Source organism: Xenia sp. Carnegie-2017, unplaced genomic scaffold, assembly GCF_021976095.1.
Source record: "Xenia sp. Carnegie-2017 unplaced genomic scaffold, XeniaSp_v1 HiC_scaffold_133, whole genome shotgun sequence".
NCBI classification, from domain to species: domain Eukaryota; kingdom Metazoa; phylum Cnidaria; class Anthozoa; order Malacalcyonacea; family Xeniidae; genus Xenia; species Xenia sp. Carnegie-2017.
In genome coordinates, this window is record NW_025813440.1 from 6,790 (window position 1) to 22,762 (window position 15,973).

The following is a 15,973-nucleotide window of genomic DNA, read 5'->3' on the forward strand; positions in this document are numbered from 1 at the left end:
CTTTTGGCCGATTTTTTTTAAATTCAATAATTTTGACTAATATTCTTCAAATTCGATGGTATTTTGAAAAACTACCGCAAGGCTTACTTTTGAAATTTTACAAATATAAATTTCATTACGCTATTTTTTTAATTATTTTTTACAAAAGGATTGGCGCGACTTGAAAAAATGATAACATCTGGCTTCATCTTACCCCCCCCCCGATTTATCGTTCCAGATGTATTTTAGTTCAATGATCGCTATTCCCTTCAGATAACTCAATAGAACTCAATCATTAGAATACCAGTGGAGGAAAACGTTGTTGGAATCATCTCTCAAGATTCAAGTAAATCCAAAATGTTCAACATGCAGTTTAAACTATATATTTATCACAAAAATGAATTGTCCCAAAAACCATATGTATTAGCCTATGTTTTCCCTATGGAGGGCCTTTTTTAAGAATTTCTCATTGGGGGTGATTGACAAAAGGAGTCAGGTGTAATACAAGTAATATAAAATGTATAGAAATATCAATACTTGCCTTGCACTAACTTGCCTCTTTTTGAAAGTTCTTTCCATTTTCAGCTCTTCGCTTAGAAGCGTAAGGCATTCTCAACTTTTTATTGTTATGTAAAGGAAAATGTCTTATACCTATTGGCGTGGGGTGGGGGCAAAATCCATCAGTGGGGGCGGAATGTAGGAATGGGCTGGGGCGAAGCCCCAGTTATATAGTTAGAAAAGGCCCAGACACAATGTAGAAAAATGTTTCGAGGACTTAAGCCTCATTTCCACCTATCGCACGAATCAACTCGCAGCTCGCTGCGAGAACTCGAAATTGTTCGTGTCTGTTTCGAGTACTCGTTGTTTGATAACTGTTTTCCAGCGAGCTAAGAAAAAAAAATGGCGGACGCTTAAGAAGTGAAGAATGAGTCCTTTGACTAGAAAGCAAATAATTCTTTTACTCTATTTGCGAAGTCGAAGAAGACAGCGTGAAAAATACCGCAAACGTTTTTGGATCAGGCCGATATTCCAAAAGAGATCTCAACATAGCGAATTTTTCACTTTAGTGAAGGAATTACGAGATGGAGACCACGAAGGTTATTTCCACTATTTTAGGATGTCACCTGATCAACTCGATTACTTACATGGCCTTGTAGGCTCCCTTATTCAAAAGAGCGATAAAAGTAGTGATGTCATTAGTTCAGAAGAACGATTAGCGTTGACACTTCCCTATTTAGCATTGGGAGACAGTCCACGAAGTTTGTCTTTCAGCTATAGAATACGAGTGACAACTGTACACAGAATTATTTCGAATACCTGTTTGGCAATTTGGAATGCTCTTTTGTGAAAAGGATATTTGAAAGCTCCCAGTTCACCGTATGAGTGGTTAAAAATAGTTGATGAATTCAAAAGAATCTGGAACTTCCCTAATTGTTGTTGGGCTATTGATGGCAAGCACATAAAAATACAAGCACCAGCAGGATTAGGGAGTTTGTACTATAATTATAAACACTGGCATAGCATTGTTCTCATGGCTATTGCTGCAGCAGACTATTCATTCATATTAGTTGACATTGGTGATAATGGTCGTCATAGTGATGGAGGTGTGTTTCAGAATTCTAAATTAGGTATTGGGCTGCTGTCAAATTCTCTTCAACTTCCTGAACCATGCTGCATAAGTAATAGAATGAGTACTTTTCCCTTTGTCTTTGTTGGTGATGAAGCATTTCCATTGATGAAAAATCTGATGCGTCCCTACCCTGGCAAATTTCTACCACAACATGAGCAAATTTTCAACTAGCGCCTTTCCAGGGCCAGAAGAGTTGTCAAAAATGCATTTGGCATTGCTGCCTCAAGATTTCGAATATTCAGAAGGGAAATTATTGCCAAACCTATGAAAGTTGAGAGGATTACCATGGCTGTAGTTCACTTCATAATTTCCTGATAAAGTCTGAGGCAAAACAACCAGCATGTTCTAGACAGTATTTACTCCATGGTTTTGTGGACGGTGAGGACAGGTATGATTAGATTCCTTAATTTTTTTCAAGAATACCATATTTCAAAAATTTTAATGAATCAATTTTGATGAACTCAAACTGATGTGAAATATTCTTGACTTCTTAGACAAATTTGAGAAGAGATTTCATTTGCAAGAGGATTATTATATTTATCACCTTATTTTAGAAATAGAAAAATTTTATTGGGCTCTGTAGAGAATGCACTAGGCTTAAAGTTAATTGGGAGACAAGGCTCAAATTTTTATAAGAAAGATGCCTCAGAAGTACGAGATCAATTTAAAGAGTATTTCATAAAACCAGAAGTTGAAGTTCCATGGCAGCAAAATCATATATCTTTTAATGGGAACCTTGAATGACTATGATTTATTCTTTCAACATTCTTTTCCTCTCTGCATGGGTATTTTTCATTCTTACAAGTTTAACTATTGCTAATGTAAACTCAGTTTTTTTCTCTAAAGCAAATGACATTTTAAGTAAATTTTATTAAATTAGATGTAGTTTATGTTAATATAGTTTGGAAATAACCCTGTCTTGTTTCTTAAAACCAAAGCTGAAAGCAAATATATAGAATATAACATGTGCAAACAGTAAAACAGCTCTCCTTTACAATTACATAATCATTTACAAAGAAATTCAGCTTTATAACAATGTTTGAAGACAGTTTATGATATAGTTGATTTACTCTTTGTCTTTTTGGTCAAGGACTTGTGAAAAATTTGTCAAACTGGATTCCACCTCAAACAAAACTTGTGCTATCTTCATTTTGGCTAATGATTTGTGATAATTATCAAACTTGCTAAATGTGACTCCAACATATTTACCAAATGCCATACAATCATCCTCTACTGAATTGCCTTGGTTTCTACAGGCATTGCCATTTTTTCACCCGCTTTAAAATTTTAATATTTCTAGGTCAATTTTTCGATCCACAGAAGTTTTCCTTTTATGGGGTTCTTTAATTTTTTTCCAACTGGACTTAACTCCAACCCTCTCTTGTTTTCTCTGTAGTTGGAGTTTATGTTAGTGCTCCAATGCTGTGTAGCTCAATTTCATTTGAATCACTCATAGCAATATCTTCCTCCTCAATTTCATGAAGTTTTCACTGCTTTGGTTGCAACTGAGGTTGCTTGAAGTGGCTCTGTGCAATATGGTTTCCTTGATGAAATCCATGCTTCTAAACCATTTCTATCTTATTTCTTTTCCTGTTCCAGAACCTGAAGGTAAATTCTGATTTCTTACATTTTCTGAAAAAGTCTTAAAAGTTCGATCTTTTTATCGCTCCATCTTTCGCTTCGTTCTTGTCTATCCGACATTTTGTAGTTTGTTTTTTGAAAAAAATGGGGAAAATAACATAATGCTAAAAAACGATGCCACGTGATCAATAGCTTTCTTTCATTGGTGAATTTTTATTTGAAATAGTTGCGAGAAAAAAATAGTTGCAAAAACTGAACTATTGGCTCTTTTCCACTCATCGCAAAACGTACTCGCAAGCTCGCTGCGAGTGCTGCAAGTTACTCGCAGCGAGCTTACCATGAGCTGGAGCATAGTTAAAATATTTCAACAAAATTTTTTCATCGCGCGAACTAAATGTCCATTTGACAAATGTCCATTAGCCAATAAAAATGATTTAACGAGAGCAAAAAAAAAAGAAAGTTGATAATATGATCCAGGAAATAAGAGATAGTTTTATGCCAACAGTGCAAAGGAAGCTAGATATACTGAGCGAAAAAGGATCGTCATCATGGTTAAGTGTACTTCCATTACAAGATCAAGGATTTAATGTGAACAAAGGGGAATTTCGAGATGCATTTATTTTACGTTATGGATGGCAATTGAAAAGTACCCCTCTGCACTGCATTTGTGGAAAGGCTTTTGCAACCGATCACGCGATGATATGCCTCATGGTGGTTTACTAACCATAACGATAATGAATTTCGAGGTATAACAGCACAGTGGATGGCATAAGTTTGCTCGACAGTTGTGAAAGAGCCACAATTACAACCTCTTTCTGGGGAAGTGATATTACCTCGTACAGCCAATAGACAAGAAGAAGCGAGACTAGATATTTGTGCTAAAGGTTTTGGTCTAGACAGCAAGATGCATTTTTTGATGTAAGGGTATTTCACCCAAACGCGTCGAGCTACCAAAACACCAATCTACCTGCACTCTATCGTCAACATGAGATGGCTAAGAAAAGGAATATGGTGATCGAGTAAGAGAGATTGAATATGCTACTTTTACACCACTGGTCTTTTCAACATCAGGTGGTATGGGAAAGAGACGGCAATTGCTTATAAACGGCTAGCTGATCTGCTGGCACAAAGAAAGCTGCAATATGGCATCACGGTAGCGTGGATGCGTTGTAAACTGTCTTTCGCACTGATTAGGTCAGCAATTACTGCGATACGAGGAAGTCGATCTGCCTCAACTCGCGAACATACTTTAAATATTGACCTAGGTTATTGGGAAAGTTGTCTTTACACTTGACTGTCCCTTTATCATGGATATTTTAAACATTGATTTTAGTTATATTTGATTTAGTTTTAACATTAATATTTGTATGTTGTAGTTATAATTGTAATTAAATTTTAATTTTTTCAAAAAAAATCAAAAAAATTAAATGACGCTTTGTAAGATGGACTTTGCTCGGATGGGCAATAATTTCTTGTCTTAAGATGCGGAAGCGTGATGCGGCTATGCCAAAAGCATTTTCAACAATCTTTGCCCTTGACAAGCGATAATTGAAAACCCTTTTTTCTTCTGTCAGGTGTTTACCTGGATATGTGGACCCAAACTGTGGAATAATCTTCCACTTCAAATTAGGAAAAGTTCTTCAATTCAATCTTTCAAGAAAGAACTGAAAAGCCATTTATTTAAAAACTTTGTTTCATTTGGTTTTACGTGATCTTTAATGAAAAATGACATTTTATTACTGCTTTTATATAAGTTTGATATTTATTTTCTTTTATTTGTGAAGCACCATGAATTGTTGATATGAGCGCTATACAAGTTCAATTATTATTATTATTATTACAACTGCAAGTAGGACAATACTATTCCACAGTTTATAGTTGAAATATCTGCTACCAGCTGATGGGGGAGCTTGCATTCTAATGTGCTTTCCATCCATTGCTCCACAACAGTGAGGAAAGTTCCACCTTTTCGAACTCTTCTGCTACTTTTCCCTCAAAAGAACTCTCTGGAGCTTTAATATATCCTTTCTTAAAGAGAGTAGACCAAATTGCTTCTGTAACTTCACCAATTATTTTATGTACTGTTGTCAAACCAATCCTGTAGCTGAATGATAAGCTTTGAGGGCTGTCACCCGACGCCAAATAACGTAAAGTCAAAGCAAGTCTTTCCGACGGAGAAATAGCATCCCTTCTTGTGCTGCATTTAGAGATAAGAGGCGCGACCAGAGACAGTAAAAAATCAAAATGTCAAGGGAGCATTCTGAAGTAGGCGAAATAGCTTTCGTGATCTTCTTCTTTCATTTCTTTTACCAATCTGAAGTATTCCCCATGCTGTTGTCGTCTTTCGAATATCGGCCTAACCCAAAAACGCTTTCTATACTTCTTGCATCTTCGCATACGACGTCTTAAATACAGTAATAACAAAATACGGCGATTGACAACAGCCGCCATATTGTAAGCAAAAACAAACCGCCATGTAATATATTATGAAGCAAAGCAAAGAGTGGAAATTGGCAGCGCGAGCTGATACTCCTCGCAAGCTCGCAGCGAGAGCATTTGCGATGAGTGGAAAAGAGCCTTTAGTCAAAAATTCGTTTCTATAAATAGCCACTTTCTGGGAGATGTAATCAAACGACATTGGTATGGAGCCCGCAAAATATTTGCACCAGCGGATAGATAATTTTTCCTTTTCTAAATCGTAAACTTTGAGGTAGAGTATACTACGAACTTCTCTAAAATCCTTTGCAATCCTTTGGCATGCTGTATTGTTGTAGTTTTTAATCTGTTCTAGAATAAATTATGTGTTTTTATTTTTGTAATGGTGACTTTTCTGGCTAGTATAAATACAAACGAAGGAATATATACAATAAAGTATATGGCACTGTTAGCAATCACTTATGAGAGAATATAGCATTTTCTCTAAATTATTTCTCTTGAAGTTTATTATACTACATAAGCTAGGGTATAAAATGCTTTCAGCGAACTTAACTGTGCAGCTGTTGCAAGTATTCCATTTTTAGCGTAGAGGTTTATATACCTTAACGAATATTGAGTTGTCAGTTGTTTTGATCAAAGTATTATTCCGTTGATTTGATTTTGGTGTATTTTCTATGGATCTGTAATGGATTACTTTCACGATGACTTGTGCGTTTGCTAGATTTTTGAAGTGCTCTTAACAGCTAGTAATTTACCACCACTCTGGAATGTAAGCGGTTTTCAAACAGGCAAATTTCTCTTCATAATAGCATTACACACCAACAGCAATTGTGTTAATTTTGTGTGTGGCTAGGTTACTCATCGAGTACTGAGGCATTTGTTACCTTGCATTTGGCTGCTCTATGATATGTAGTAAAACTGGCCTATTTGTTTTATTTTATTGAATAATTTGCAAAATCATTATCATGTATTGGGTTTGTTTGCTGAAGTTTATGAGTGAGTAATAACAGTAAAGTTTTTAGAAACACATTGTGTATTAATCAACTGTCTTGCAGTCAATTTCACTTGTGATGTTGTATTGTTGAAGTGTAGAAATTGATATCTCAATCTGCCTGATTCTGATTTCTTTAAATTTCTCAGCATTTAGAACATGTACACTTTAGTTTTTTTTAGTTTTTGTCAAGTATGTTAAATCTTTGTCTCCAAATGACCTTTACAGTCCATGAACCTTTTGTGTACATTGTGTGACTCAAAACTTTTGTTTGTCTCCTATTGCCAATTATTCCCATTAGTTAATATTACATAGAGCTTACGAAATGTCAATTTGTTCCTATTAATTTGGTTTTAAATCATGTTTGTTGTGCAGTATGCCATGAATTGTTTTATCTAACAAAATCATATCCACCTAGCATCATTTCTTTTTTAAGCTTTTCACAAATATTAGTTTCTCAAATACCATTAGCTATATTTGAAATGGAGAAAATTATGTTATCTCTGTCTTTGTTTATGTCAGCAAAAGTTATTTTCAAGTGCCATGTCCTTTTGTGATCAAATATTCATAAAACCTATGTCAACTTCTTTCAGACAATGGGAAAGTTCATGAAATCCAATCGAGTTGTACTCATCCTGAATGGGCGTTATGCTGGTCGGAAGGCTGTAATTGTAAAGAATTATGATGAAGCAACTACTGACAAACCGTATGGTCATGCTTTGGTTGTTGGTATTGACAGATATCCTTTGAAGATCAACAAAAAGATGGGGAAGAAACGAACAGCTAGGCGATGCAAAATCAAGCCATTCGTAAAAGTTATCAACTACAATCACATCATGCCCACCAGGTATAGTGTTGTTTTGTTCTCTTTGCCGGCCAATTTTCTACCCTTTTGATTGTAGTGTTCTTATGAATACAAGATATTTGCTGTTCTTTTAGAAGAATTGTATGATGAACCTGTTATTATGATTATTGAGTAATTTCCTTGCTCATGGTTGAGTAGATTGCATTTTACAATCGATTGATTTTTGTTGTTCTACTTGTCAGTGTCCAAGTTCGGCCAATTTATGCTGACCTTGCATTTTAAAGTAAAAAAGTCCGGGGTGTTTTTGAAAAGTTTATTACGTGTTTTAATAAACTTTTCAAATGGCGTGAGCATTGCGTTCAACGTTGTGCGTTTCAATCATGCTGGCGAATCAAACTGCTCGTCACTTGTGAAAACAACGTGCAACGTATCTTAGAAGTTCGGAAATTTATATCTAAGTTAGCAAATTCCAATTAATAATTTTTGTGGCCCTGAATTGTAATTCGAACATTTTCGTCGTCTTGTATCATGTTGTAATTTGGTAACTTGAGTGTGAACTGCACGTATGATGGATTGCCTTTTGAAAATTTTTTTCACGCGCTGAATAATCATTGTGTAACATTATTGCCTACAAATTTGTCCCTGCGCACGTTTGTACATTCCTCAAACTGAACTTTATATACATAGCTACGTAGATGTCATTTGGGTTCAAAGCTATATGATATTTAATAAGAAATCATTTATGGTAATTTTATGCACGTAATCCTAGCTAGGGGCTGTAATTTTCCTTATAATTGCAAAAGAAGATTGTTTTCAATGAATATCTGGGTTATGCTTAGTTTGCTTAAAGAGAACAATGTATCTAGAGTCTGCAATGGCTAGAGTCGTCTATAGTGAGAGTCCGTAGTAGTGAGAGTCCGTAATAGTGAGAGTCCGTAATAGTGAGAGTCCGTAATAGTGAGAATCCGTAATAGTGAGAATCCGTAATAGTGAGATTCCGTAATAGTGAGAATCCGTAATAGTGAAAGTCCGTAATAGTGAGAATCCCCGTAATAGTGAGAATCCGTAATAGTGAAAGTCGGTAATAGTGAGAGTCCGTAATAGTGAGAGGGTGCTATAGTGAGAGCCCTCAATAGTGAGAGTCCGCTATAGTGATAGTCGTCGTCAACAGTGAGAGTCGTCTGTTTTGAGTGTCGTCAATAGTGAGAGTCTACAATAACAGCCGGGGTGCTAAATAAGATTACTGGTTTATTTTATTAAAACGTTTGTTAATGACTTGTAATATTTAGTGAAAGGTACATACATGGATAGAACTGAAAATCTATGCAAGTAATGTTTTTAGTGAAACAGCTAAACCATGTTTTCATTTCTCAACTTAAAAGCATATCATATAAAACAATATCTGTAAACCCTCCACTCACTGTGCTATTAAGTGTCATGAGCAGTAAACGTCAAATCGAATCACGGAGTCCCGGGTCTGTGACCGGTATAGCCAGTTTAAAAGGTGAAAGGTCTACTTATTTCTACTTATTTTGTGTTTCTTTGGTTTGATATCGTTCTTGAATTTATTCAGTCATCGTTGGCAAGTTGAGGAGGAAGAGTGGAGAACAAACAGAACTAAGTAGACCTTTCACCTTTTAAACTGGCCAGGCCGGGACTCTGTGATTCGATTTGACGTTTACTGCTCATGGCAGTTAGTAGCACAGTGAGTGGAACGTTTACAGATATTGTTTTATATGATATTATTAAGTTGACAAATGAAAAACATGATTTAGGTGTCTCACTAAAACATTACTCGCAATAAGTTTGATCAACTTATTATTAACCTGATAAATATGATTCATATGGTAGAGAGAGTAATTGTAATACATTTTATAGTAGTTTCAGTGAGGGATTTTGCTTCTGTCCGTAATAGCAGTATGACAGCAATAACGTGGTGTTCGTAAAGCGAGAGTTGACTGTATTGAATATATTGTTTTATGTAGTTTCTATATCTTTCTGACAACATATGCTGCTATAGTTTTTTACTGTTCTGCCCAAAGATATAAAAGCAATTGTGCTTCACGTCACCAATGTTACCCACAAAAGTGAACGTTTGTTGAGTCCTATTGACAAGTGTCTTATACTTTTTGAACTTTGATACGGTAACTTTGCTAATTAATTATACGTACGTGCTTGGTTAAATCCAATATGATATAATAAACACAATAAAACGCGTGTGCTGCTTTGTCTATAGCTGTGTTTGCTTTAGCCTTTGCAAACAGATCTGAGCTCAATTAGTCAAGTCAATCAATGACGATTTGCAAATCAATCGTGCATTATGCATTTTAAAAGAAAAGTAAAACGTTTGTTTTATATTTGTCTGTTTCGCATTATTGTTATTTTATAAAGAAAAAAATTTCTTTTTCGTGTTTGCTTAAGCCTGTGCAAGCACAGTATTTTATTTTTTAAATACCGATTCACACTGCCATTGACATTTTAGCCTACCATACAAGTTGGTTTGAAATGTTTCTTTGCCAGCTCTATGGCCATACCTTCCTTTCAATGTTTTTCTGTATTTTACACTAGCTTTTACATTGACGGTTCCTTGTTCGAAAAGGCAAGATGACGTTTTGACTCTAACGCTATCTATATTATAGGTATTCTGTCGATGTCCAGATAGATAAAGGTGTTGTTAACAAGGACGTGTTAAAGGACGTTGCTCTCAAACGAAAAGCGAGAAACGAAGTTAAAGTGAAATTTGAAGAAAGGTAGTGATTTTTTTACCTGAAATTTCAATTGTGTGGGTGTCCCATGAAGTTTGTCCTCCCTGTCCCCCCTCTTCCTAAATTTTGCCCCTTACAAGCATTTTCTCCTATCTCGAAAATAGTGAAACTGTTTTTCAAAGCCAAGATCTTAAGAAATCAAAGTTATTTCAAATTATTTGCGTATAAATTCAGTCAAATTTTAAGCCATTCAGAAAAACTGTCGCACTTTAGCGTTGACATCACTTGTTGGCAAACATGTTTATAGTCACCTTTCTTGTAAAGGATAAGTAGAAATAAATGCACAAACACATAAGGACAATGGCTTGTACGACTCAACACGTTTCCCAAAACCATTTCACCAACTCAATCAGTATATTTAATCATTCAGTATGATGTCTCGGCGTTCCTTCGTGTTTCAAAAACGGTTTCAGTAGACATGCACGAACCACAAATTACTTTGTGACTGTGCTGTCTTTGGCTAAATGCAATAAAGGCACTAATTCCCTTTTCTAAGTAGTTGTAAATATCAAATTTCAAATCAGGCTGGACAAATTCACGATCGTCGGGGAGGGAGTGGCATGTTTCCAGGAAATGTGAGCTGGGGCCTTTCATGGAAATTTCTTTGCAGGGGCATATTTCTTTGGACACTGGAAACCCAGAATTTTAATCCATTAGGATTTAGGCTATATTTTGAGCGGGAGTATAGAATTATTTATTTTTCTTTCTTACTTATTATATTAATACTTTTCGTTCTGGTGTTCTACATTTTAAAAACTTTCTTTGCTATTTTTTTGCTTATTGCTATCACATTTATCGCAAGCATTTTGTTGATGGCCATTTGTATTATATTTAAGAAAAATTGACAAGATGTTTTATGAATTTCTTTGGAAAACCAAAATTGCTTGTCGGTTAAGCATGAATGAACGTCTTTGTGAGATCAAATGAATGTACATAAATTCATATGCATTTAAGTGTCGCGTCCGTACATGTGTTGAACATTACCAAATGAGGTCAGAAATGATTTCTTCTGATTCATTATAATTTTTATTCCAACTGCGCATGTTGTTTGTTGCATGAACATTTTTAATTGTAAAAACAACTGTTCACTAAATAACATACACGTACTTGATAAAGTTAGCAACTCATTGTCGTAGAACTGTCGTCGTCCACGGCCCTCTTGAAAAACATCATTTTTAAAGTGGCCCTTTCTAAAGTACTTTTTTTTATTTTGCTATACTAAATTTAAATACGACTTTAACGCATTAAGTGAAAACGTTTTATGTTGGTCGGTTTTATGGCTGTTTAAATTTGGCAAAAATTTAAGTTGCGTTTAAAACTCAAATTTAAATACTTGTTGTTTAAATTGAGTGCTAGAAAAATAGGTACATGTCACACACATGTGTGTAGCCAGGTAAAAATTGAGTGCTTCAAAATGAAGTAGATTGGTAAACAAAATTTAAGTAATATTTTATTTTTAATGCCATTAACTCCAAATTTTAAAAATAAGTTTGGGTGTATGGCTACAAAATATAGTTAATGAATATTTTTCATAAGATTTCAAACCAATATAGTTTTATTACAACCCAGTTCATCATACAATTTACATGTTACAAACTAGTATCGTTCTCACGAGTCCCGTTTGCTCTATTCCGAAAACTGTATTTTTCGTCTACTATTCACGCGATTGCCTGTCTCGCGTGCTCACGTGTTTGACCAATGGAAAGTGATGTCTCCTTGCAAAATGCAACCGAAAACCTTTTTTTTACTGGTAATATTATATCTTCAACCACTTCTCTTTTGCCACAACTTTCTGACGTTTATGTCTGTATGACATTGTGTTTACTCAACCGATAAGTTAATACACTTCTGACTTGGATTCAGTTGCGCAGCCCGCAAGTTTTTTCCGTGTAAGTAAACGCATAAAAATTTGAATAACAGAACCAAACTTGCTGGGTGGCAACGCTACTACTTGTATTATTTATAGCTATTAACGTGTATATTTGTACGTCCTTTGTAATTGTATTTTTGAGCAGTTAGCCGTGTTGGTTTTTTAGTTGCATTTAAAAGACTAATTCTAACAACTCTGCACATTGCATGGGATTCCCAGTATAATTTGACACGTATCCTTTCACATGTGCTAGGCTGTTAGCTAATGCTCACTGTCATTTTGACCTTATGACCATTAGCAACAGCCTTTGCCATCGCGTGTGTCTCATTGCAAAGCCTGGATTTGTATGATAGTTTGAGGTATTTAGTTTAAACTAATATCAGTAAAATACTATAACGGGATTATGCGCGCAAACGAAACAATTTGGGGGGTGGATTGCATTGGGTACATTGCTTATGCTATGTCTTGTCCAGACATATCGATTCTCTATTCATATCAAACATATCAATGATATGAGTGAAACTTATGTGTAATCTAAAAATACGACAAATTTTATTCCTGCTACATTATTCGTAAATACAAACTTTTGCATTATGAAGAATGTGGGATCAGTTAGGTCAATTGATTTGCATTGTCATTCGGCGCTTTTTTAACAGTATTGTTGTTTTTTTCAGGTACAAAGCTGGAAAAAACAAGTGGTTCTTCCAAAAGTTAAGGTTTTAAGATAAAGTGTGTAACATTTCTGATAGAAGAATTTTCTTTTGGAAGGAAGTTGTTTTTTGTTAATTTACACGCTTATTTAAATAAAGGATCTTCAAAATTGACGATTTGTTAAATTCTTTGTCGCAACTCATCTTTATGATATATCGAATAAAGTTCCTTTATCACCCTTAGGAAATTATCTCTTTATATAGAGTTGACTATTTTAATAGCATTTGCAACATTTTATAAGACGAAAATTTGACCTTCCTCGGCTTGGGCATCAAAGTTGGCATTTTTGTGTTTGACCGTGAGGTGCTGTGGCTGGGTCTAGTTTACCGACGTGACCTACATTGGAGAACACGCTGCTTTATAACGTTATAGAATTACAGTGTGATTCAATAACAACGTGCACAATATAACTTTAGTTTAATGAAAAAAAATTTCTTTACTTTGCTACAAGTTTCACTATAAACTACAGCGTTAAAAAGCAGCCTGCTCTACACTGAAGGTCGCAACTGGTGAACTAGACCCATCAAAGCGCCGCCTCGCGGTCAAACACGAAAAAAGCCAACTTTGAGGCCCAAAATAGTCAAGGAAGATCAAATTTTTTATTTATAAAATATTTATAAATATTTATAACTCATCTTTGAAGGTGATATAGGCACATTAAATGTAGATGATGAATTAGATCGCATAAGGGTACAAAACATGAACAACTTTAAATATTGCACATTTCAAATTACTGAAGCCTCTTGGTGAAGGAAAGCAAAGCATTTTTAGTAGAATGTAAGTAAAAAGGAAAAGAAGCACGGGCACATCTGGGCCATACCATTCGTAAGGGTCTATGCAATATTAAGGAAAACCTTTCACTCTCGTACCTTATACTTAAAATTTATTTTTAATTTCAATTCGCAGACATCTAATTGAAAAGCTTTTGTAAAATGTATAATTGCTGTGTGGTAGTACATCTCAAATAATTTGCTTGTAGTTTTTGTCGCTGAGTCCCTTCTGCCAAAAATGATATGAAATTTCTGAAAGATGAGATCAGAACAGAGTTTGAAGCCGTTATTAACTTGAACAAAGCAGTATAACTTATGTGTCAGCTCAAACGGATATGTTTTGTGCGCGGAGTTGGCGCCTTTCATCAATATTTTAAATACCCTTACAGGAAGTTTGGGTATATGACGTAGGCTAAGAAACAACTGTGTTCGACCAACCTAGGAGTTTTCCTAAGCAACCTAGTTAACAGAATGGCTCTAGTCTCCATTAGCTAATCACAACGCACTAGTAGGTTCAGTTTTTGTATTAGTGCCGCCCCATAAAAGAGCGTCTCCCTCGAATGAGCGCTGCAATCGCAATCATTTTTTAAAGAGCGCCCCCTCCAAATGAGTTCAGCACTAATTATTTTCAAATACATGATTAAATGTCACAGCATCAAAATTGTTGAAGACTCTAATACAAACAAACCACAAATCTTAATCAACCGAAGAAATACTTTTCTTGTAGAAACATTGTAAAGAACCCCGACCCAGATTGAGAGACGCCCGAGTGGGCCTGCATCTAAAGCTCTAGAAATTTGAAGAGCTACGATGCTGAAACGAGTTACATGCACTAGGTAGGTAGGTAGGTAGGTAGGTAGGTAGGTAGTTTATTAAAATATTAATTGCAGCCTTGCGGCTGAATTGCAAATATCTACATTAGTAAAATTATAATAGCAAATAAATGCTCATAATGTATGCTTCCGAGGGAAAAGGGCAAGTTTTGTTTTGTATTTTGTTTTTCAGGCTGTCCCTGAAAACGTTTGTAAACTATTTGCAAACGTTTGCAAACTATTTGCAAACTATTTGCAAACGTTTGCAAACTGTCCCCTGAAAAACGTCCCCTGCAAACTATTGCTGACATGTAAAAATAAATGCTCTTAATGTATGCTTCCGAGGGAAAAGGGCTAGTTTTGTTTTGTATTTTGTTTTTCAGGCTGTCCCCTGAAAAACGGAACCCGCACAAATAATTCTGTGACATTTTAATGATAAAATAAAATCTGCGTAAGATATTTTAATCTGCAATAGCTATTTATTCCGCCTGGATAATTTTGGTTTACCTGTGACGCGTGTCTATGTGCTTTGCCACTTTTGATAAAAATGATTACGTTTTTATATTAAGGCTGTTATAACTCTGTTAATGTCGTTTTGTACTAGGCTTTTGTGTAATAAATTTAAGATGAAAATCAGTTTATGATGGTACTTTAGACTTGTTTTGCTTTAAATACTTTACAAATCCTATGAAAATCCAGAGGGTTAGAACTGTCAAGTTTATTAATCTGTTTTGAATGCTAATTACATTATTGTGCAAAATAATTTCTGCCAACACATAATTAAACGCCCTTTATTTTGGGGGGTACAACATCTACAGGAACAATAATAATAGATTTCGACAGTTTTTCAATAAAATCAACGCTTTCGGTGAGAGAATCGTTCGGCGAAATTCCGTTGCAAAATGGGTAACCACAGCATTTTTGGTCAAATTCCGTGTGTTTTCTGAATCATTTTTTTTTGCTCAATTAATAGCTGAATTTCGTTGCTTAACAATCTCGAGAAATGTTTTTTGGTTTTCGACTCCATAGCTGCTTTATTTGTTATGACATCAAAATGAGCGGGCAACAATTTCACTTGTTTCACTGTGGGAAACATTGCATTCATTTTAAGTGATGTGACTACGAATAAAACAATCACATTTAACAAACCCAGCACCTATATAATTACAAAAATAACCCTTTTAAACCTCTTAATGACTGTAGTAGTTTTGAATACAGTTGACATGATTGATACTCTGTGCAATATCACTTTTTTTAAGTATATGTAACCGCAATAACGTTCAAGTTTGATTGAATATTATTATATTATGCTATCAATGTTCCTCCCTTTTAAAGTGTAATATCGTGTTTTTAAAAGTTTTGCATCTTTCATAGGACTCAAACCCACCATGTTAAGATAGCAGCTAGTTTTCAAACACGTTATATTTTATATGAAAACCTTCAAAATTCATATCTTTGAATTATATATTAGCACTTTTGAACAAATGGGCGGATCTCAGGATTTTTAAACGTAAGTCAAAAATTTATGACGTCATGCATAACTCACATACCCAGAAAACGTTATGGATTTCTCAAACCATAACTTCAAAATATTTGCTGTTAACATACAATAACGCCAATACA

The 15,973-nt window shown here is 35.0% G+C and overlaps 1 protein-coding gene across 1 annotated transcript; it reads left to right on the plus strand.

The window, feature by feature from the left end:
• The first annotated feature begins 7,210 nt into the window (after positions 1 to 7,210).
• On the plus strand, positions 7,211 to 12,881 carry LOC124433618 (60S ribosomal protein L27-like). Its single transcript, XM_046983403.1, has 3 exons — positions 7,211 to 7,464; positions 10,062 to 10,172; positions 12,732 to 12,881. The coding sequence occupies exons 1-3, from the start codon at positions 7,214 to 7,216 to the stop codon at positions 12,778 to 12,780; spliced, it is 411 nt and encodes a 136-aa protein (XP_046839359.1). The 5' UTR covers positions 7,211 to 7,213; the 3' UTR covers positions 12,781 to 12,881.
• Positions 12,882 to 15,973: the final 3,092 nt, after the last annotated feature.